Source organism: Oryza glaberrima, chromosome 1 (genome assembly GCF_000147395.1).
Source record: "Oryza glaberrima chromosome 1, OglaRS2, whole genome shotgun sequence".
In the NCBI taxonomy this organism is placed as follows: Eukaryota; Viridiplantae; Streptophyta; class Magnoliopsida; order Poales; family Poaceae; genus Oryza; species Oryza glaberrima.
This window is the reverse complement of record NC_068326.1, coordinates 39,506,209-39,527,786: the sequence shown is the minus strand read 5'-3', so window position 1 is coordinate 39,527,786 and position 21,578 is coordinate 39,506,209. Positions and strand designations below refer to the sequence as shown.

The window sequence follows — 21,578 nt, the reverse complement described above, 5'->3', positions numbered from 1 at the left end:
CAGTCTCCTCTTTTTCCTTTTTTTTTGGGACAAATATATACTCTACCTCCTTTCACATTTTAGCTAATCGTAGTATGCTCTATCTGCATATATACATCGTGCTTGCTTTTCTGATATAGTATATGCAAATGGCTGCTGGAATGTTGAGGTTTATATGAACAACCCCTGTAGTTAGCTGCTTTTCTTCATTTGGAATGTTGAGAGTTCTGTACGGTTCACCAGCAGCAAATTCGGCGTTCAAGCTAGGCTGTGTTTACTTCAGCGTAAAGCTTCAGCGTAAAGCTAGGTTGTGTGTGTATGACAGGTTGATGTGATGGAAAAGGACTAAAGTTTAGATCTAAACACAGCCCTAGCTTAGTTTTTTTTTGTCTTTTTATTCATGTTAAATTATTGATTTCGATATGATTCTGATCAATCCTGTTAGGTTTTTGTTCATATCATATCTTGTTCACACTCAGAAAAAGGATTGCAATCTATGGGCAATGGTGAGAAGCTTCTCATCCACGACTAGAATAGAATCTGATGCTGCCAGGCAGGCAGGCAGCCAATGGACTACGGAGCACTCTACTCCAATGATCAATCCCTTTATTTTCTTTCTTTTTTTGGATCATTTCTTTTTTCTTTTGGAAAGGCTTCAATGATCAAGGTAGAATACTAGGTATGGAAATGGGAAAGAAAAGAAAAAAAAAATGGAAGATACGGTATTGGGCCTTGAAAAGAAAGGCATAAGGGAGAGATGGAGTTTCTGGGCCAAAGTTAATTCAGTGAGCCCGTCCGGAGTAAGAGTATTAGGATAAGTTCACTTAAGGTCCCTAAGTTGTCCCTGAAACGAAATTAGATCCCAAAACGGTTTAAACTGCGGTTTCAACTGATGTACCGCCTACGTGGATGGTTTGACGTGATTCATGTCTCATGTGGCGTTGATGTGGCACTATAAGCAATATTTTTTAAAAAAAATAAAATAAAATGTTTGGGTCCATACGTGAGGTAAATAAATAAAAAGTACAGTGGGAGGCATATGTCGGTGAGTCCCACTTCCTTCAACACCCCCCCCCCCCTCTCTCTCTCTCTCTCCCCTCTATGTCATTCCCTTTGCTCCCAAGCTATTGGCAAGGAACACAGCAAACAACAAATAGGTACCGAGGAGGGAGTCGTGGTGTCCTGCGGCAGCGGATGAGAGGACGAAGGCAAGGAGAGGAGCTATAGGAGCCCTCCCACAGCTCCTAATATTCGTCACTTGAGCAGCTTGCTTTCTCGCGGCTCTAGTAAAACTAATTTACATAATATTTTTTTTCTAAAGTCTGATGTGTACCTTTTTAAAAAAATTTTAATGTTATATTTTGTTGTTTTGATAATCAAAATAGAACACAATGTGCCTCTTGTCTAATTCCTATGGAACAATTCATTTATTTATTTTTTCATTTATGTAGTATTTTTATTTTTTCTTCAATTAATATGGTAATTTCTAGTTATCGAAAGTGAACATCGGTGCTTTTCTTTTAGTCCCATATATCTAGCAATTACACACTTTGTATTTTTAATAAAATTTTATTATGAATTTATTCCAAATTTCTTATTTTGAAGGTTTATTTGAAATTAGTAGTGAAAATCAATTTCGGGATTTATTTTATTACTTAGTTCGGATTTTAATTAGTAGTCTTGGTATGCAGTATTTATTTATTTAAATTTTTACTCTTGTTTTTGAATTTTAGTGATATTTTAAAGCTTATTTGGAATCTATTTTGTTCTTATTCGGAATTTTAATTAATATATTTTGGGTTGATGATGGAGCGGAAGTGCGGAGGTGGTGAGGTGGGGTCCATGCACGCAAGGTTTGGTGTATGGGCTGGTCGCGCTGGCGCGGGCGGCAGGTAATCGATCTGGGCCGGCCAGGCCTCACTCAGGCCTCAGTACTACGAGTCAATACACGAACGGAACGGACGTCTCGGAAGATAAGTGATTCATCGCCCGATCCGATCCAACCGGGAACGGATCCAAGGATCGCAGGCCATCCGCTTCCTTATCCGGCTAACTGACGATAATTATCTTTGAATGCAACCAACTGAACTTGCTGCATGTACGCAGTCACTCCCACCCCACCTGGACTGGAGCATCTTCTATAAATAGCTACAATGATCAGTCTCCCTCCCAGTTAATCACTTCACCTTCTTCATTCAGTTCATCCAATCCACGATCACTTCCTAGCAATTAAGATCATGGTGCAGCGCACTTCATCCGATTCGGCGGCGTCGGCTGAGGCCATGGTCATGGACCTGAGTCCCAAGCGTCCCGCCAAGTCCTACGGCGGCGAAGGCGGCTCGTACTTTGATTGGTCCCCCTCCGAGCTGCCCATGCTCCGCGCCGCCTCCATCGGCGCCGCCAAACTCTCGCTTGCCGCCGGAGGCCTCGCCCTCCCCTTCTACTCCGATTCGGCTAAGGTGGCCTACGTCCTCCATGGCAAGGGCACCTGCGCCGTTCTCCTCCCCGAGACCCCCTCCGAGAAGATCCTACCCATCAAAGAGGGCGACGCGCTCGCCCTTCCATTCGGCGTTGTCACCTGGTGGCACAACCTGCACGCCGCCACCACCGAACTCGTCGTCCTCTTCCTCGGGGACACATCCAAGGGCCACACGGCCGGCCGCTTCACCAACATGCAGCTCACCGGCTCCACCGGCATCTTCACCGGCTTCTCCACCGAGTTCGTCGCCCGCGCCTGGGACCTCCCGCAGGACGCCTCTGCCTCCCTCGTCTCCACCCAGCCCGGCGCCGGCATCGTGAAGCTCAAGGATGGCTTCAGGATGCCCGAGGGTTGCGACAAGGACAGGGAGGGCATGGTGCTCAACTGCTTGGAGGCGCCGCTGGACGTGGACATCAAGAACGGGGGCCGCGTGGTGGTGCTGAACACGCAGAACCTGCCGCTGGTGAAGGAGGTGGGGCTGGGCGCCGACCTGGTGAGGATCGACGGCCACTCCATGTGCTCGCCGGGGTTCTCGTGCGACTCGGCGTACCAGGTGACGTACATCGTGCGGGGCAGCGGGCGCGTGCAGGTGGTGGGCATCGACGGGACGCGCGTGCTGGAGACCCGCGCCGAGGGTGGCTGCCTCTTCATCGTCCCCAGGTTCTTCGTCGTCTCCAAGATCGCCGACGACAGCGGCATGGAGTGGTTCTCCATCATCACCACTCCCAACCCCATCTTCTCCCACCTCGCCGGGAGGACCTCCGTCTGGAAGGCCATCTCCCCCGCCGTGCTCCAGGCCTCCTTCAACACCACCCCGGAGATGGAGAACCTCTTCCGCTCCAAGAGGCTCGACTCCGAGATCTTCTTCGCCCCCAATTCGAATTCGATTTGATGGACCATATCCATCCTCCATCTCCAGCACCTGCCCACCTAGCAGCATCAGCAGATTCAGCTTCCTTCCTTTTATTTAGATCATGTCAGTCGTTAGATTTAATTCGGTTCTTTGGTTGTTAGCATCACCTACCTCTTTTATTTGATAATAACAATAAGCTCGAGATGGAGTGGAATTTGATAGTCCTATCATGCATATGTCCTCTTTATTTTTTTAAAACTCTGTTTTAAAGTCAACAGCCGTTCGATTCGATCTGCCATGCATGAACGAACTGGTTTTATCAGATTTTGTTTGTTTTACAGTGGAGTGGAGTTGTTATTCTGAGAGGCGCGCGATATATATGAATCTAACAAATTGGCTGCATGAATGGGCGCCATATATCCCCGCTGCCCGCGCTAACAAACAAAGGCGGCGAGTGTGCGTGGGATAGATCATAATAGATGGACGCATGATGATTGCACAAAATAACCTGTTTATTGTGTTTTCTTGTCTCCTACATCTAGGAGATGAACTGTAGAGGGAGATGAGCTGTTAATCATGCATGCATGCTGCTTTCATTGTTGTTGAACAGGGGAAATGCACACTGCTATAGCTCTGAATTTAGTGTTCTGATTTTTCTTTCGAAATCATTAATTCAAATCTTAACTTTTGTGGAATTCCTGAATCTAAGCTATGAATTCAGCACTTAATCTAAACTCTGAAATAATTCCCGTAGTCCTGAAATCAATACTACGTGTGCTCCTAAATTTCATTTTAGTGGTACATCTGCAAAAATCGTTATGGTATCTTGTCCTCTACTGTTCAACAGAACTTGTTTCGCAGCTCTAGTTGATGATTCTTTTAAAATAATGATTTTTCATTAATCCAGTCTCAATATCCAACAAGGATATACATAACCAAATTATCCACATAGAGTATATATAACGAAATGAATACCTAAAACACTTACACTCACATCTCAACAAGAAGAGAACATATAACCATAAAAAAAACAAGAAGAGAACATACAACCAAAAAAAACCATGACCTTGGTACACATTTGCTTTAGGTGAGCTGAATTGATGCCACGCGCCGCTGGTTAGCCCACCCTCATCAGTTGTCGTCCAGTCAAAACTAGCCGACTAGACGGGATCCGCTTCTGCTTCGCCAGATTCACAGGCCTTCGCCGCATATAGAGCAGCTGTCATCGTCGAGATCCTCTTCCGCCTCCCGGACTCCCAACCTTCCACCGCCCCTAGGACCGCATATCTTGCTGAAATCCCAGTTCTCCTCCACCGACGTCGAGGAAATCCTCTTCTGCCCGGACTCCTAGGTCTCTGCCGCTCTAGTTGATGATGGAAATCAGTGCTAAGTTTAAGCTAGACTACTAATTCTGGAATGGTTCAACCTATATAACAATTAATACGGCAAGAACTATAGCACTTGGAATTTAGAGTAGAGTTCTGCCCATTTTGCTAACAGAGTGTGAAATTCATTAAGTGGGCTATAAAAATTCAGTACTTTCCTTGTTTTAAATTGGTTTGAGCATGGAAAACATGAAGTTGCGAGAATCTTTAGGCTTAGATCCCACCTCAAAATTTTTCACCATGTCACATCAAACGTTTGAACACCTGTATAAAGTATTAAATATGGGTTAAAAAAATAATTAATTGCACAGATTGCGATTAATTTGCGAGATGTATCTTTTAAGCGTAATTGCTCCATGATTTGACAATGTGGTGCTACATTAGACATTTTCTAATGACGGATTAATTAGGCTTAATAAATTCGTCTCGTGGTTTACTGACGGATTCTATAATTAGTTTTTTTATTAGTGCGCGGACACCCAATACAACACCCTATATAATATCCGATATGACACACCAAAACTTTACACCCTCTTAGATTAGTTAGTTGGGCTTGTGCTTAGAATTTTACATGGTTGTCCAATATTATCTGAGCTATTTATGACTTTTATTATTTTTTAATAAGAGAGTAAAGAGGAGGAGTAAAGAGGCAAAGAGTAGAGTAGCAGGAACCCGAAAACGCAAAACAGCAGAAGATGGAGGTGTTGAGCGGTAAAAAGAGCCAACCTGTAAACCTAAACCTAAAGAGGAAAGCAACAGCAGTAGCAGTAGCAGTAGTAGGCTAGTGTGGCGAGTAGTAGTGGTATTCCCCTCTTGGTCTTGGTGTTGGGCTCCGATCCGGGTCGGCCGGCGATCGAGGTCCGCCGCCACTGACCGATTCACCTCGCCGCCCGCCGCCCGCCCATGAAGCATTCTTCTTCTTCTTCTTCTTCTTGGGTCTTCTTCTAGACTGGACTACCTTGTTTGACTAGCTAGCTACTAAGGTAGTGTGGATGCCATTCAAATCTGCCTCCGCCGCCGACGAGTACTAGCCGCTGCTCATGGTTTCGCGGGGCCTCTTCGGCTGGTCCCCGCCGCACGTCCAGCCTCTCACTCCCGTCTCCGAGGCCTCCGAGCCGCCGGAATCGCCCTCTCCCTACGCCGCTGACCTCGCCGGGGACGCCGCGCCGCCTCCGGAGGATGACGCCGCCGCCGCCCTCGACGATGGGGACGACGAGCCCGATCCGCCCCCCGCCGCCGTCCCCTTCAAGCGCCTCTTCGCCTGCGCCGACCGCCTCGACTGGGCGCTCATGTCCGCCGGCGCCCTTGCCGCCGCCGCCCACGGGGTGGCCCTCGTCGTCTACCTCCACCTCTTCGGCACCGCCATCCACTCGCTTCATGGCCGCCACAACCACGACCTTTTCCACCACATCAACCAGGTAAGGTTCCTTCATTCCCCTTTCTCATACGTACTACCAGATCTCCATTTTTCTCATATACATGCCACTCCACTCCTACATATATGGTATACGTACGCCCCGCCCCACCCCGCAAATCAACATTCCTTCTTACTTGGCGCAGTAATCATGCAAATTTCCTTGGTTGTTACAATTACAATTCTTCTGCCAGCTTTGCATTAGTTATCTCCAATTTCATAAGCAAACTACCTAGTTAGTATTAGACTGCAGATTTGTTCTTAGGCTTGTTTGGTAAGCTGTCATTATTTATTTCTGCCTCTCTCTGATGTTGATTTAGATAAGCTGCTGACCTTTTACGATATGGTATTGCTACCGGTGTTTATAGGCGTATGGTTGAAGCTTATATCACTCCATGTCTGAATGTGCCGCTTTCGCTAGCTTTTCTATGACCTATGCATTTATGCGTGTTCAGCTGGAACCAACCTTTCGCTCCAACACACTGAATGAAACAATTCGCTCTCACGCGATGAACCTTTGCAAATTCATTTACTAGTAAAATTACTTTGGCAGCTTGCTGGTTTTCTAAACCTTCACAATTTTCTAACCTCCACACTAATATCTGTGCATTTCTACACTCATTTATGCATCTCTTGTCCATCTATCTAATTGGTTACACTCACTTTTATGTGAATATCAGCATTTGCTTGTCCTTCTATCTCTGTATAATCATTTTTTCTCAGAATTATGTATCTTTGTGTTTTGGAAGTTAGTAACTAAGTGTTTTACCCGCAGCATGCTTTACACTTCCTATATATTGCCATTGGCGTTTTCTTTGCGGGATGGATAGGTAAGATGAGGCTACATCAGCTTTTTATGCACTCTCTGTTTTCTTTTATTCTAACAAATTCACTATCTGTTATATCTATAGAGGTTTCATGCTGGATTCTTACTGGGGAAAGGCAGACAGCAGTGATAAGATCAAAGTATGTACAAGTGTTGTTAAATCAAGACATGAGTTTCTTTGATACCTATGGGAACAATGGTGATATTGTCAGTCAAGTGCTGAGTGATGTCTTACTCATCCAGTCTGCGCTGAGTGAGAAAGTGAGTAATTATGAGCCTTCATGATTATTCACAACAAATCGCATGCTTATCTGACTGACAAGGGTTATTCTCCCATTCTGGCTTTGTTCTTTTAGGTTGGGAACTACATTCACAACATGGCTACCTTTTTTGGTGGTCTTATCATCGGTTTGGTCAACTGTTGGCAAATAGCTCTTTTGACATTGGCTACTGGTCCGTTCATTGTTGCTGCAGGAGGAATATCAAATATTTTTCTCCACAGGCTTGCAGAAAACATTCAGGATGCGTATGGTGAAGCAGCAAGCGTTGCCGAACAGGTATTCAAATTCTTTGACTTTCTTTTATCCTGTAATGACTGCCCACATCTCATCCGTGAATAACCTTGGTTTGTCCTACTTTCTCGCTACAAACGACTATTTCTAAAAAGATGAGAGTACAACATCATCGTCTAAAAGGATAATAAATTTATGGTCTTGAAATTGGTAGGCCTCTAGTGATGTGCGGAATGGTGGATTTAGCTAGGAATATACCTCTTGCTAAAATACAAAACACACTTTCCTTTCGCAACTGCATGTAGCATTATTATTAATTGCTAATGAAGGTATGCATCCATTTGAATCATTCTCATTATTGCAGGCAATCTTATACATTAGGACTTTGTACTCATTCACAAATGAGACCCTCGCAAAATATTCTTATGCTACTTCACTTCAAGCAACACTGCGCTATGGAATCCTGATAAGTCTGGTGCAAGGTCTTGGTCTTGGATTTACATATGGCCTTGCCATATGTTCTTGTGCCTTACAACTTTGGGTTGGGAGGTTCCTTATATCTCATGGAAAAGCTAATGGTGGTGAAGTTGTAGTAGCCCTGTTTTCTATTATCCTGAGTGGCCTGTAAGCATCCAATTTTAAGAGATTGCCTTACTTATAGTTTTATATTGATCAGCACACTCATGATTCCCAATTGTTTGTAGGGGACTTAATCAAGCAGCAACAAACTTCTATTCTTTTGAACAAGGACGTATAGCTGCATACAGGCTCTATGAAATGATTAGCCGTTCAACCTCTGTTGTAAACCAGGATGGCCGTACCTTACCTTCAGTGCAAGGCAACATTGAGTTCCGCAATGTCTACTTCAGTTATCTATCCCGCCCAGAAATCCCCATTTTAAGTGGCTTCTACCTTACTGTACCTGCTAGAAAGACTGTCGCTCTTGTTGGCAGAAATGGTTCAGGGAAAAGCAGCATTATTCCTCTCATGGAACGTTTCTATGATCCAACTTTAGGTATTATGCTTACAAGCTATTCTTTGCTATTTTCTGTTTACTCAATTATGAATTTGAATCATCTTTGTTATATGTTGCAGGTGAAGTGCTTTTGGATGGAGAGAATATAAAGAACCTGAAGTTAGAGTGGTTAAGAAGCCAGATAGGACTTGTGACCCAGGAACCGGCTTTATTGAGCTTGAGCATCAGGGAAAATATTGCATATGGAAGATCTGCCACAACTGACCAGATTGAGGAGGCAGCAAAGACAGCTCATGCACATACTTTCATCAGTTCACTTGAAAAAGGATATGATACTCAGGTGCTGTTCATGCTTTATTCTAACATATATTGAAACTGTGAAACTTCTTATTCTCTTTTACTGGTGAACATGCTTATTTAGTGAACCTAAATATGACATAGGTTGGTCGGGCTGGCCTTTCACTGACAGAAGAACAAAAGATAAAGCTCTCCATTGCTCGTGCTGTGCTTTCAAATCCATCAATTCTTTTACTGGATGAGGTTACTGGTGCTCTTGATTTTGAGGCTGAGAAAGCTGTTCAGGAAGCACTAGATATTCTGATGCTTGGTAGGTCTACCATCATCATAGCTAGACGCCTCAGTCTTATCAGGAATGCTGATTATATAGCTGTAATGGAGGAAGGTCAGCTTGTTGAGATGGGAACACATGATGAGTTGTTAAATCTGGATGGCCTTTATGCAGAACTACTTAGGTGTGAAGAAGCAGCAAAACTTCCAAAGCGGTTAGTGCACCCATCTTATCTAATTACCATGTATTTTTTTGTTCTGCATTAATGCTGGAGAATTTTCCTGATTTCCTTTGGTGCTAGCAAATGTTTTATTTTTATTTGAATTTTGAGGTCCCAAGATACATGTATTAGAAAAGAAATCTGGACAACCAGTACTATCTGCCTCTATCGTATTCCAGCTTGAGTGAATTGTTCTGACTTCACAGTTTTAATAGTTTCTTTTCGTGCATTCAGGATTCACAATTTATTTTCTTTAGATAGCCTCATATCATATTATGCTCTTTCTTATTGTTCAGTATATATCCCTACTTTTAATCTCTTAGCTATTTATTTGCCCATCAATCAAATAACGTTTATTCTTCATAGCTTATAAGTGTCCTAAATTTTGATGGTTGATTTGAAGGACTCATTCCCACCTAAAATGTTTCAGGACTCCGATAAGAAACTACAAAGAGCCTAGCTCCTTCCAAATTGAAAGGGATTCTTCAGCAAGTCACAGCTTCCAAGAGTCATCATCTCCTAATATGTCAAAGTCGCCGTCACTTCAGAAAACACACGGTTTTCTTGCATTCCGTAATTCAGATGCAAATCATAACTCACACGAATCACCAAATATTCAAAGCCCTCCTTCCGAACAAATGGCAGAAACTAGGTTACCTACAGTTGCTTCTGAGAGAGCTCCATCCATCAAAAGGCAGGACAGTTTTGAAATGAAATTGCCCGATCTTCCCAAAATTGATGTCCCACTACACCGACAATCTTCAAATACTTCAGATCCAGAATCACCAATATCACCACTATTGACTTCTGATCCAAAGAATGAGCGCTCGCACTCAAAAACTTTCAGTCGTCCTCTTGATATGTTTGACAATTTTCATGCTGAGGAGTCAAAGAAGCAGCAAACAAAAGCTCCATCGTTTTGGAGGCTTGTAGAACTTAGTCTTGCTGAGTATTTTTATGCTCTATTAGGGAGTGCTGGTGCTGCTTGCTTTGGTTCATTTAATCCTCTTCTTGCTTATACAATATCTTTAATAGTGGTGGCATACTATAGAATTGGTGTACGTGATGTGCATGATGAAGTCAATAAGTACTGCTCATTCATTGTTGGCATGGGTATAATAACCGTGCTAGCTAACTTCTTACAGCACTTCTATTTTGGTATAATGGGAGAGAAGATGACTGAACGTGTTAGAAGGATGATGTTTTCAGGTATGCCTCTTCTGAAATGTGCCATGGAAAGTTCCATTGCGCTATTTGGTTCAATACCACCATTATAACATACTCTTGATTGTTTATCACATCCATATTTAAAATAATGTCTATTTTGTGATTGCGTGTCCATGACACTACGCTTCTATAGCACAGATGATTCGGCAGTAGACATCTAACATATCCACTGCAATCAGAATTCACATTTCTTAGGGAACTTACATTTTCTGTTTACTGTATTCCAGCAATTTTGCGCAATGAAGTAGGGTGGTTTGATGAAGAAGAAAACAGTGCAGACATATTATCAATGCGACTCGCAAATGATGCTACTTTTGTTCGTGCTGCTTTCAGCAACAGGCTTTCTATATTCATTCAGGATACAGCAGCCATTTTTGTGGCACTTCTTCTTGGCATGTTGCTAGAATGGCGTGTTGCTCTGGTTGCCCTGGCAACTTTGCCCATCCTTGTAATTTCTGCAGTTGCGCAGGTTAGTTCTCATCTATTTTCAACATTTCTTCAAGCTGGTAATGCCGTAAGTCTATACTAATCTTACATTTTCCTATATAGATGCATCTTATACTGAACGCTTATTACATGCTACTAAGATTTACAACGTTCTTTTAGCTATGTCTTGGTAACAGTTGAAGTTTTGAACTCTGTCCAACTGTTAACTTTCTTTGATGTTGTTCAATGCTACCTGGCATTGGCATTGTTTCAAGTGAGGCAACATCATTCCCATCTCAACCATGTCCAGACTTGCTAGAGTCATAGGCTTGATTTGGTAAAGCTGTGGCATAACTATTGTCCTCTTGGTGTTGATAAACTATTAATCTAGAATTAGCTATAATATGATAATTCAGATTAAAACAAAAATAAGTAATGCAATACTACCTGATAAGCTCTCAATCATATGCAAATTTGCAGAGTGAACATGCATTGTGTTTACAATTTTGAACTTGGTATTTTCTGACTTATTTGAGATAATAATAGACAAGCTTTAAGATTCCAATTACAGGTTGCCTGTATCCTAGAGTAGTGACGGTCTTGCAAGTGATAGAAAATGAGGGCCATCTTTGGGGTGTCGCTGGAGCTTCTCGCCTTCAAAAGCTCCTTAGTGGGACGGCTAATCTAGGCAACTAAGCTCCCCGGGTTGTCTAGTGTGTGTGGGTCTTGGTAGGAGGGCTCGGGCACTCCTACTTTGGTTTTTTCTTTGTGTTGTGTTTTTGTATTGTTTTTTCTTCCCTTTAATGAAATGAAATGCAGCTCTCCTGCGTTTTCGAGAAAAAAAAAAGGTTGCCTGTATCCATATATTCGTTTATGGAAAATAATTATTCTGCTAATAAACCAGCATACCATCATTATGATCAAAGATATAAAGAGTCTCACTTTTAGTCTATGTAAAGGTACTTGAGAAAGTTGTTATCACTGTTTTGAATAGCTTATAGTGGCTTTGCTTCTTTTGTTTTGCATGTGAGTCAAGTATACATTTGAATCCACAATTGTTTTTCTTCATATAGTTGTCCAATGAGAATGCACAGATCTTGACATGAAAAGTTTTACAGTGAGCTTGTTGAAAAATGAAAATCATGTGGAACTCATGCCTGGATTTGTTTTTTTTTCCTTCCCTCAGAAAATGTGGCTTTCTGGCTTTTCAAGAGGAATTCAGGAGATGCACAGGAAGGCTTCTTTGGTTCTTGAGGATGCAGTCAGGAATATCTATACTGTTGTGGCATTTTGTGCTGGTAACAAAATAATGGAACTTTACAGACTGCAGCTTGGGAATATTCTTTGGAAAAGCTTGGTTCATGGAATGGGTATTGGTTTTGCCTTTGGCTTATCTCAGTTCCTTCTTTTCGCCTGCAATGCACTTCTGCTGTGGTATACAGCCGTAGCTGTTAAGAATGGGCACCTTAGTCTGGTAACAGCACTTAAAGAGTACATTGTCTTCTCTTTTGCGACTTTTGCACTGGTGGAGCCATTTGGCCTTGCGCCATATATTCTCAAGCGTCGAAAATCTCTGACGTCGGTATTTGAAATTATTGATCGTGCACCCAAGATTGATCCAGATGATGCAAGTGGGCTAAAACCCCCCAATGTCTATGGTAGCATTGAATTCAGGAATGTTGATTTTTGCTATCCTACACGCCCTGAGACGATGGTTTTGAGTAATTTCAGCCTTAGAGTCAATGGAGGACAAACTGTTGCTGTGGTAGGTGTATCTGGATCAGGGAAGAGCACGGTAATTTCTTTGATAGAGAGATTCTATGATCCAACCGCCGGGCAAGTTTTATTGGATGGCCGTGATCTGAAGCTGTTCAACTTGAGATGGTTGCGGAGCCACATGGGTTTAGTTCCTCAAGACCCAGTTATATTCTCCACAACCATAAGGGAGAACATAATCTATGCAAGGCACAATGCAACAGAGTCTGAGATGAAAGAGGCGGCTAGGATTGCGAATGCTCACCATTTCATTAGCAGTTTGCCACATGGCTATGACACACATGTGGGAATGAGGGGAGTGGATTTAACTCCTGGGCAGAAGCAGCGAATCGCCATTGCCCGTGTAGTGCTGAAGAATGCACCCATTTTGCTGCTTGACGAAGCCAGTTCTGCAATTGAATCCGAGTCCAGTAGAGTGGTGCAGGAGGCCCTCGACACATTGATTATGGGGAATAAGACGACAATTCTCATTGCACATAGGGCGGCAATGATGAAGCATGTGGATAACATTGTTGTTCTGAATGGCGGAAAGATAGTTGAGCAGGGAACGCATGATTCACTGGTGCAAAAGAATGGGTTGTATGTCAAGTTGATGCAACCTCATTTCACCAAAGGATTCCGTCAACGTAGACTAATATAAGAACCCCTGGTAGCATTTGTACATTGCTCACTCTGCTTCACTAACTAGTGACTGGAAACGTGGAAGGCAGCTTGGAGACAGTATGAGATGGTACAAGTATTTGTGTTGCGATCTGACAGGATAGGCATAGGCATTGGCACAGGCTCTGGAGTCTGGACACATGATATTTTAATTTGCTTTGCTGTAATAAAGCTTTGAGATGAAGAGTCCGGAATAGCATATAGCATGGCGGCATAAAGGAGGTGAAGCTGAGATGCGCTGTCTCATTGAATCCACTCCAACATTGACTTGAGAGTTTGATGAGTCCGGAATAGCATATAGCACATGGAATTGGTCAACATTCCATGTGCTGCGCTGCCTGCCTATTCATTCATTTTTGTAACTGATCGTTATTAGATCGGATTTGTTCATTGTGATAGTGTGATGTAGTTTTGGCATTTTATTTTTGACACTTAATGGAATTCTTGGTGGGGGGGGGGGGGGGGGGGGGGGTGTGTTGTGTAGTTTGGTACTGCATTGAAGTGTAATTAGGGAAGGGATATTATATTTGTTTTGGTGGAAGTAGTAGAAGTAATTTTGGGCATAGGTGTGCTGGAAGTGGGAGTGGGTAGGTATTCTTGTTTGATCATGTTATAGTAGAATTTCTTAAGCAGGCGCATTGGTAATTAATTTGTTGATACACTCAGTTTGGTAATGGAGCAAAGCTCTGGGTTGTTGAATGGAATGATGGGGCGGCGGAAGAGTTGGTTATATTTCCGGTTGTGTGTGTTTTGCCCCTCTCTTGTGTGGTTAATATCTATATATCTATCCTGGTGTAGTACATCCCTGTAGTGTAGGGGAAAAGAGAGATGGGAGTTAGAAACACATCATGTGCTAGCAAAATGCGATAGCCAAAGACGAAATGCGGTTTTTGGTGGGTGTCAGTCGCGTGCGTGCTGAAACGAAGGCATGAGGGATTTACTAATAGTACTATTTTATAATCGGAAGGAATTGCTGGTATAACATGTATGTATATGTAGATTTGAACCAACTGAATGAATGAAGGACTGTATGTAGAGGAGAAGAGATCCAGGGAAGGGAGAGAAACTGTGTGTAGTGTAGCCAAAGGGAGCCAACAACCGGTCTCGTTCCATCGAATCCGACTGACGGAGGCGACCCAACCCAGCAAGACACGATCGAATCGAATAGAGTACATTCTCTACAGGGGAGGGGAGCGAGCGAGCAAGGAAGAAGAAGAAGAGGCATCGGCATCGCGTCGGGAAGGCCCCCCATGGATATGGATCCTCCCACCAATAACCCTAGCCCCCCTGGTCCCCCCGACTCCCCGCCGCCGGAGAAGAGGCTCGCCTCCCTCTCCCTCCGCACCTCTCACCTCCCTCCCGACTTCGAGATCCACGACGACTACGACGACGACGACGACGAGGGCTACCTCACTGCCGTCTCCAGGGTAGGGAGCATCAGCACCTCCGCCTCCGCCTCCGCCTGGAAGGACGACCTCGAAGACGCCGACGTGGCTCCACCCAGCCCCAGCAGCAGCGGCTACGCCGCCGAGAGGGGCACCAGCCTCGCCTCCAGCGCCGCCGCCAACGACGATCCCCAACCCCAACCCGACGACGACGATTGGCCCCGCGACAAGAAGCATCTCCACGAGGTTTTCCATATCATATGCCTCCTCCCTCCAATCTCCATGGATCACCACTCCGCACTAACTACATCCTCTAATCTGGACTAACTACTACTCCGTACTGTACCATTATTCCCTTCTTTTTCCAGGACGATACTTCTGCTTCATGGCGCAAACGGAAAAAGCACTTCTTCATCTTGAGCAATTCTGGCAAGCCAATTTATTCTAGGTATTTTCTTTTCTTTTATAAAAAGAAGAACAACCACTTATGCACAAAACAAACGACCCTTTGCCACCCTCACTTAATGCATTCTCTTTCCCCTTCAATTTTTCCACCACTTGTGCAAAAAACAAACTAATTCTTAGGTATGGAGATGAGCATAAGCTTGCTGGGTTTTCCGCCACGTTGCAAGCAATCATTTCTTTCGTTGAGAACAGGTGTGTAATGATACCCAATGATCACATTTCTTCTCTTCTCTTCTCTTCTCTTGTGGCCTAACCTTATCTGTTTGTCTGTCTGTCTTCTTCAATTGGTGCTTTCTTTTCGGCAATGACCTATTGTTTTCATTCATTCCAGTGGTGACCATATCAAATTTGTAAGGGCTGCCAAACATCAGGTGATGTGGGCTTCCTGTCCAAAACTTGTATACTTTTATGCCACATTCGAAGATAAATCCAAGCATAATTAACATGGACTTCTTATTTCCAAATCTTTCTAACTCCTACCTATTCTCCATCTTTCAGATAGTTTTCCTTGTCAAGGGTCCAATATACTTAGTTTGTATAAGTTGCACTGAAGAGTCATATGAAGGATTGAGGGGACAACTAGAGCTCATGTATGGTCAGGTGCTTCCCCTGCTGCATTCATCCTAACACAATTATTTCTGTGGGCTTTTGGTTGTGATTACACAAACTTACTTTCTAAAGTTCTCATCCAGATTTCTCTATCTGAAAATTTAATTTGTAGATGCTGCTGATTTTGACCAAGTCTGTCAACAGATGCTTTGAGAAGAACCCTAAATTTGATATGGCACCATTGCTAGGTGGCACAGATGCAGTTTTCCTATCACTTATACATGCATTCAGCTGGTCAGTTTTGTTTTTTCCTTTGCCTGAAATATTTTACACTCTAGTTGCCCAACTAAATCTCACCAAACCATTCTGCAGGAATCCTGCTACATTTCTTCATGCGTACACATGCCTTCCCCTCGCCCAATCCACAAGGCAGGCGGCTAGTGCAGTTTTACAAGACATTGCTGATTCAGGAGTTTTGTTTGCACTGTTGATGTGTGAGCACAAGGTTTGTCCATTTTCACGCCAGGGAAAACTTTTAGTGGGATATTAAATTATGTGACTTTTTGGGCATAAATGAAGTATTTAAGTTTAGTGTGCTGAATTTCTGAGCACAATTTAGGTACCACATGTCCACATTCATCTATTAGAGATGCGTATATACTATATACAATGGTATCTCTCGTCATTTTTATTGGTTAACCAAACCTGACATGTCTTCACCTTATGTCCTTAACTATGCTGAATTTACAATTCTGTTAAGGTCTTTATGAGGCGTCATTCGTTTTGTCGCCGTCCCACGCTTCAGCCAACAATTATCTGTAGTTCTTTGCCCTATAATTTTACAAAAGGATCTGTATGTCTCGCTCTTTGTTCTGTCTATCTAGGTTTGTTATGTGCTGCTAGCATCCCATCCTGAGGCAGGCTAAGATAGGGCCTGTCCTCGATCTTTCTCTTCAATCCTACTTGTTCGTGTTTCTGGGATTTCACTCTTTGTTATTTTTCAGGTTATTAGTCTAGTGGGAGCACAAAAGGCAACTTTGCATCCTGATGATATTTTTCTACTTTCAAATTTCATATTGTCCTCTGAATCTTTTAGGTAATCATCACGACACACACTCTGAAATGGTAATCTTTACTTTGAGACGTTCTTACAACATTTTCTTTAATGCAGGACTTCGGAGTCTTTTTCACCCATATGCCTTCCAAGATACAATTCTATGGCTTTCTTATATGCTTATGTTCATTTTTTTGATGTGAGTCAAATATATCATCTGAATGTGTATGCTTTTTAATCTGTGTCGAAATAACTTATAAGTACAATAAACAGTGCTAATGTATTGAGGTGTGATATCTCAGTTTGATCTGTCCTCATATTAGACTAAATTTCCTCACTATTGAATCTTTACTGTTGGTTAGGTTAATTAAGCTTTGAACTAAAAGAAAAGCAAAGTCTTGCCCTCAGCAGATCATACTATAATGCCTTTTATCTCCCTTGCTGAACTTTAGCTTAGTTGGCCTCTTTGTCTATGCTCCATTTTCCTCTCTACAGACAACAATTTATATTTTACGAAGCATGGTCTACATAATCAACAATCGCAGTAACACTTCGACAAAACCTTGAGCTTGAAATATGCATGTTGAAAACTGAGGATCAATGGAAATGAGGGTGATGCATAATGACAGTGTTGGTAGAGAGGAATGTAGAGAAGACAAATATAAAAGAAAACAGTGTTGAGGGGCAAAATCGGAGTAAGAATCCAGGTCCTGTAAAAAATACTAAGCACCTAGCATGCTGGGACTCCTTTTCTTTTTCCTATAGGGGAATTCAACTTTTGGACAAAACATATGAATGAATAGAATTGGCGAGTGCAGGGCCATGCTTCTAATCATTCATTATATAATTTGTATCATATTTGAGGGGGAAACTATATTGTAGCTTCTTAAGTAATCTTATTTAATTCATGGCAGGAAAATACATACTTGACACTTCTTACTGCAAGATCAGACGCCTTTTATGATCTGAAAGATTCCAGGTGAGCTATACAATCAAGTGACCACGTCTCTTAAAAATATCATGATGCCTGAGCATGTCCTGTCTTAAGGGTATATGGAATTAATTTCCTTTCCCTTTTATGAACATTGTGTAGGTCCCGCATTCAGAATGTTCTCTTGAAGGCAAATGTCCTTGTGGAAGTCCAAAGGTCTCTGCGTGAGAGCGCACTGTGCATTGAAGATCTCCCTGCTGATCCATCTTCTCAATCTGTATCACCACCTCCACAGTTCTCTCAAGATCTGCACTTTCAGTTATTATCTTCTGAAATGGCAATTGGTGGACCAGCTGGACTTTGGCATTTTATATATAAAAGCATTTACCTTGATCAATATGTATCATCTGAGTTCCCCTTAATCATAAGCAATCCAAAGCAACAGAAAAGGTATTGTATTTTGATTTATTTATTAAATACAATTCACTGTTTGTTTTTCATACGTATGATATTTTCTATAAAATTAATATTCAACTGATATGCGCAGATTGTACAAAGCTTATCAAAAATTGTATGCTTCCATGCATGATAAAGCAACTGGTCCACATAAAACCCAATTCAGAAGAGATGAAGATTATGGTGAGTTACCCAGCAATTTAATTACCCTTGTTTGAAGAGATATCATTGACAGATACAGCATTTCAGTTAAGTTTGTTAACCAGACAGTGGTGTTTGTTGCACATTTGTGAGTAGAAACTGTATAGTTTTATACCACATAAAAGATGAAATGTGCAATCCATTATTAGTCAATTCTGATGCTCAATTATTTTTATAATGCATACGAGTTATAATAGCCACTGATAAGATACCTGTGGGGATTCAGGTTTCTGCTCATCAAATTGTTTTCATGAAAAAGAGAAGTAGACAATCTACGAAGAATGATAAAGATAGATGTTATTATACGGTGATAAGTTGGCATTGGATCCATTTTAGTTCTATGGTAATTTTGTTGGGTTTTCCAGCATGAACCATTTGTGTTGATGCATGTGTCCTGCAAACAAACTGACCTAGAAGTTATAAGATTTTAGCTTGATTTTTGCTTTGCACGTTGCATTTTGTGACGTAGAGGGCCCATTTGTCAGTCTTCCATGTAGAATTGCAATACAAAATTATATTTATTAAGTTTTGATTCCAGTTGCTTTGAATCTGTGACCCATAAAGGTTCTGTAAAGTCTCACGAACATGACCTATAGCCCTTGTATAACTGGAATGTCAGCTTCTGTTAGCATTACTAAACAAAACATAGGTGTGAAATCCTTCTTATCTGGGGAGTATACAATGATAAGGGATGTAATTGCTTTTCTCTTCTGTAAGATTTGGTTATGAACGTTTGCAAGCACATGCATATGTCATCATGGTGTTCTTGGGTTTACTAGAATTACTGAGTAATGATATTCTCCGTGTGCTTTATAGGAAGACAGTTTGTTAAAGTTATAATTTTTTTTTTTGTTGCAGTTCTGTTCTGCTGGATAACCCAGGATTTTGAGTTGTACGCCGCTTTTAATCCACTGGCTGACAAGGTTTGTACCTGTCACAATCAGTTTATGTATGCTCACTTGTGTTTTGTTTGTTGTGGTAAATGCTGTGGTAGTCTAGGCACCAGGGGAATGGATTTAGGTACCATATTCTTGGTTGTATAGCAACTCAATAATTTTGAGCATACTTATTTTGCAGAGTCAAGCAATCAAGGTATGCAATAGAGTATGCCAATGGATCAGGGACCTGGAAAACGAAATTTTCGTATACGGAGAAAGCACCCTTTCCTGGTGATATATTGTCTTGTATGTAAATTCCTGTACGTTTATTTTCTTTCTTTATTGGAAGTTTTGATGATTTATTTATGTGCTTATATATACCGACACAGGCAGTACCATCACTGTTGGGGAGATATGAGGGATTAGGTTTGTATAACATTTTCACTAAAGTCATGATTTTATTTGCTACCCAGGGTATTTCATGTCAATTTTAATTGGTTCCTGTTTGTTGTCAATGCCATTTCGTTTCTTTCACTCTATGTATGTTCTTCGTGTAATCTAATCCGTTAGTACTTTTTAGAGTTAGTAATTTCCACCGGGATCCATACTCGTTACTGTTAAACTACGGGGACTTCTCTCCGGGCCAAAATGAGGGGATATTATTTAGGAACTTGATGTGAAATATATTCTTGTATATTAGAGGAGATTTTTTTTGGTTCATTATTCTTTGGTGATGCGTCAACAGGGTTTACATTACCATCGGTAACCGCGTTAACCACGCGGTTACGGCCTTAACCGCGGGGTACGGTAATAGAAAAACCACAGTAACCTCCTTAAATTTAAATAAATTTAAAAAATAATTTGAATTTTTGATAAATTTTGTACGGTTTCGTACAGTTTTTTACGGTTACCGCGCGGTAACCGTGCGTACCGCCGGGGCACTTGGCGGTAACCTGGCCCCGACGGTTTGGGAAACCTGTGCGTCAACCACCCACTTTTTCGAAGTTTATGCCATGTTTTAAACGCTGAGAATGTGCGAGAGAGAGACGGGTAATAGGATATTTCTGGAGCAGTCGAGTGAAGTCGATTCCAGAAGCATCCGCTAGCTCTGCTGGATTTTTTATTTTACAACTCCAAGTGTGGATCGATCTGGTCCTGGAATACGCACCGCAAGTGTCTGTACTAGCAGACACAAAGTGTAAACGTCCTGGAATACGCTTGTTTCTCTTTGACATTTTTCCGATTTATTGCTGGTATTTTTATCTGTGTAGAGAAATGCGTCTATTAATGCACATTTGCTAGCTGACAGATTCTACTAAAAAGATTCCAAACTCTGTGCAACATATACTGGCTGCCAGGCAGTAGTGTATTCCAACCTCAATCTGATCATCACAAGATTCTGAATGACGATGATGGTCATGTCCTACTCTATGGAGTGGAGTGGAGTAGTATACCATTGATTGATGCTTGATTGATTGGTTTGGTGAGTTCTCTTTCCGTCCCAAAATATAAGGGATTTTGGATGGATGTGATACATCATATTACTCTGAATCCGCTCAAAATCCCTTATATATTATAGGGCGGAGAGAGTATTTTGCTTCCCATGCTCCCTCTGTCCCCCTAGTATTTTTTGGATGTCACATTTGATACTTCCTCTGTCCCAAATCCCATATAAATCAATACCACTTTATCAACTCACAATACAATGATTTTCTACTTTACCTACTCTCAATACATTGATTTTCTAATTTCACTAACTTGATGCAATGATTACTCAAAAACTGAATGAACTTATTTTAGTACAAACGGGATGGGTTAAAAATAAATTTATACATCTCTTCGATAATAAGAACCTAGAATCGAATGAGATATTTTCTAGCCTCTTTAGATTTGTGGTACTAGAAAATGTTTCATCCGATCCTGATTCTTATATTATGTGATGAGGAAGTATTTCGGTACGAAGAGATATTAGCTTATTTTAGGATGAAGGGATAGTATTTTGGAACAAACATAAGAAACTGAAAATGAACTTATTTTGAAACGAAAGATGTACTCCCTCCATCTATTTTTGATAGGTATATTTTTAAATCTGAAAAATTTATTTTTGATAGGCATATTTTAATCCAACAATTTATCATCTTAATTACTTTCTCGGATTTAATGCGTGACTCCATTCTTCCACACAAGATTGGCTACATGGACATCGAGAAATGGAAATATTAATGAATCGCTTATTTACGAGAAATAACCAGTAGTATGTTTAAATAAATGATAAGTAGAATTACTTATCTTTTATCTGTGTGCCAATATAAAATATAACTATAAAAAAATAGATAGAGGGAGTACTACATGACCCTG

The 21,578-nt window shown here is 41.7% G+C and overlaps 3 protein-coding genes across 3 annotated transcripts; all 3 read left to right on the top strand.

The window, feature by feature from the left end:
• The first annotated feature begins 2,130 nt into the window (after window positions 1-2,130).
• LOC127770267 (11S globulin seed storage protein 2-like) lies at window positions 2,131-3,461 on the top strand. Its single transcript, XM_052295934.1, has one exon. It carries the CDS (start codon window positions 2,217-2,219, stop codon window positions 3,348-3,350), a length of 1,134 nt encoding a protein of 377 aa, XP_052151894.1. The 5' UTR covers window positions 2,131-2,216; the 3' UTR covers window positions 3,351-3,461.
• A 2,010-nt stretch (window positions 3,462-5,471) lies between these two features.
• On the top strand, window positions 5,472-14,005 carry LOC127770164 (ABC transporter B family member 20-like). Its single transcript, XM_052295834.1, has 11 exons — window positions 5,472-6,114; window positions 6,886-6,940; window positions 7,022-7,197; window positions 7,293-7,493; window positions 7,813-8,072; window positions 8,153-8,463; window positions 8,544-8,764; window positions 8,866-9,206; window positions 9,643-10,421; window positions 10,667-10,908; window positions 12,052-14,005. The coding sequence occupies exons 1-11, from the start codon at window positions 5,737-5,739 to the stop codon at window positions 13,279-13,281; spliced, it is 4,194 nt and encodes a 1,397-aa protein (XP_052151794.1). The 5' UTR covers window positions 5,472-5,736; the 3' UTR covers window positions 13,282-14,005.
• A 373-nt stretch (window positions 14,006-14,378) lies between these two features.
• On the top strand, window positions 14,379-19,759 carry LOC127770205 (vacuolar fusion protein MON1 homolog). Its single transcript, XM_052295874.1, has 15 exons — window positions 14,379-14,932; window positions 15,055-15,134; window positions 15,272-15,343; window positions 15,483-15,522; window positions 15,650-15,751; window positions 15,873-15,994; window positions 16,073-16,205; window positions 16,705-16,796; window positions 16,872-16,953; window positions 17,669-17,733; window positions 17,848-18,135; window positions 18,233-18,324; window positions 19,201-19,265; window positions 19,420-19,526; window positions 19,610-19,759. The coding sequence occupies exons 1-14, from the start codon at window positions 14,552-14,554 to the stop codon at window positions 19,513-19,515; spliced, it is 1,710 nt and encodes a 569-aa protein (XP_052151834.1). The 5' UTR covers window positions 14,379-14,551; the 3' UTR covers window positions 19,516-19,526; window positions 19,610-19,759.
• Window positions 19,760-21,578: the final 1,819 nt, after the last annotated feature.

Excerpts from the sequence above, each read along its gene's own strand:
- LOC127770267 (XM_052295934.1), top strand. The coding sequence starts at position 2,217 with ATGGTGCAGCGCACTTCATCCGATTCGGCGGCGTCGGCTGAGGCCATG.
- LOC127770205 (XM_052295874.1), top strand. The coding sequence starts at position 14,552 with ATGGATATGGATCCTCCCACCAATAACCCTAGCCCCCCTGGTCCCCCC. Across the intron at positions 14,933-15,054 it reads ACAAGAAGCATCTCCACGAG|GACGATACTTCTGCTTCATG; the intron begins GTTTTCCATATC and ends TTCTTTTTCCAG. Across the intron at positions 15,995-16,072 it reads CTTATACATGCATTCAGCTG|GAATCCTGCTACATTTCTTC; the intron begins GTCAGTTTTGTT and ends ACCATTCTGCAG.
- LOC127770164 (XM_052295834.1), top strand. The coding sequence starts at position 5,737 with ATGGTTTCGCGGGGCCTCTTCGGCTGGTCCCCGCCGCACGTCCAGCCT. Across the intron at positions 8,073-8,152 it reads TCTATTATCCTGAGTGGCCT|GGGACTTAATCAAGCAGCAA; the intron begins GTAAGCATCCAA and ends AATTGTTTGTAG. Across the intron at positions 8,464-8,543 it reads TTTCTATGATCCAACTTTAG|GTGAAGTGCTTTTGGATGGA; the intron begins GTATTATGCTTA and ends TATATGTTGCAG.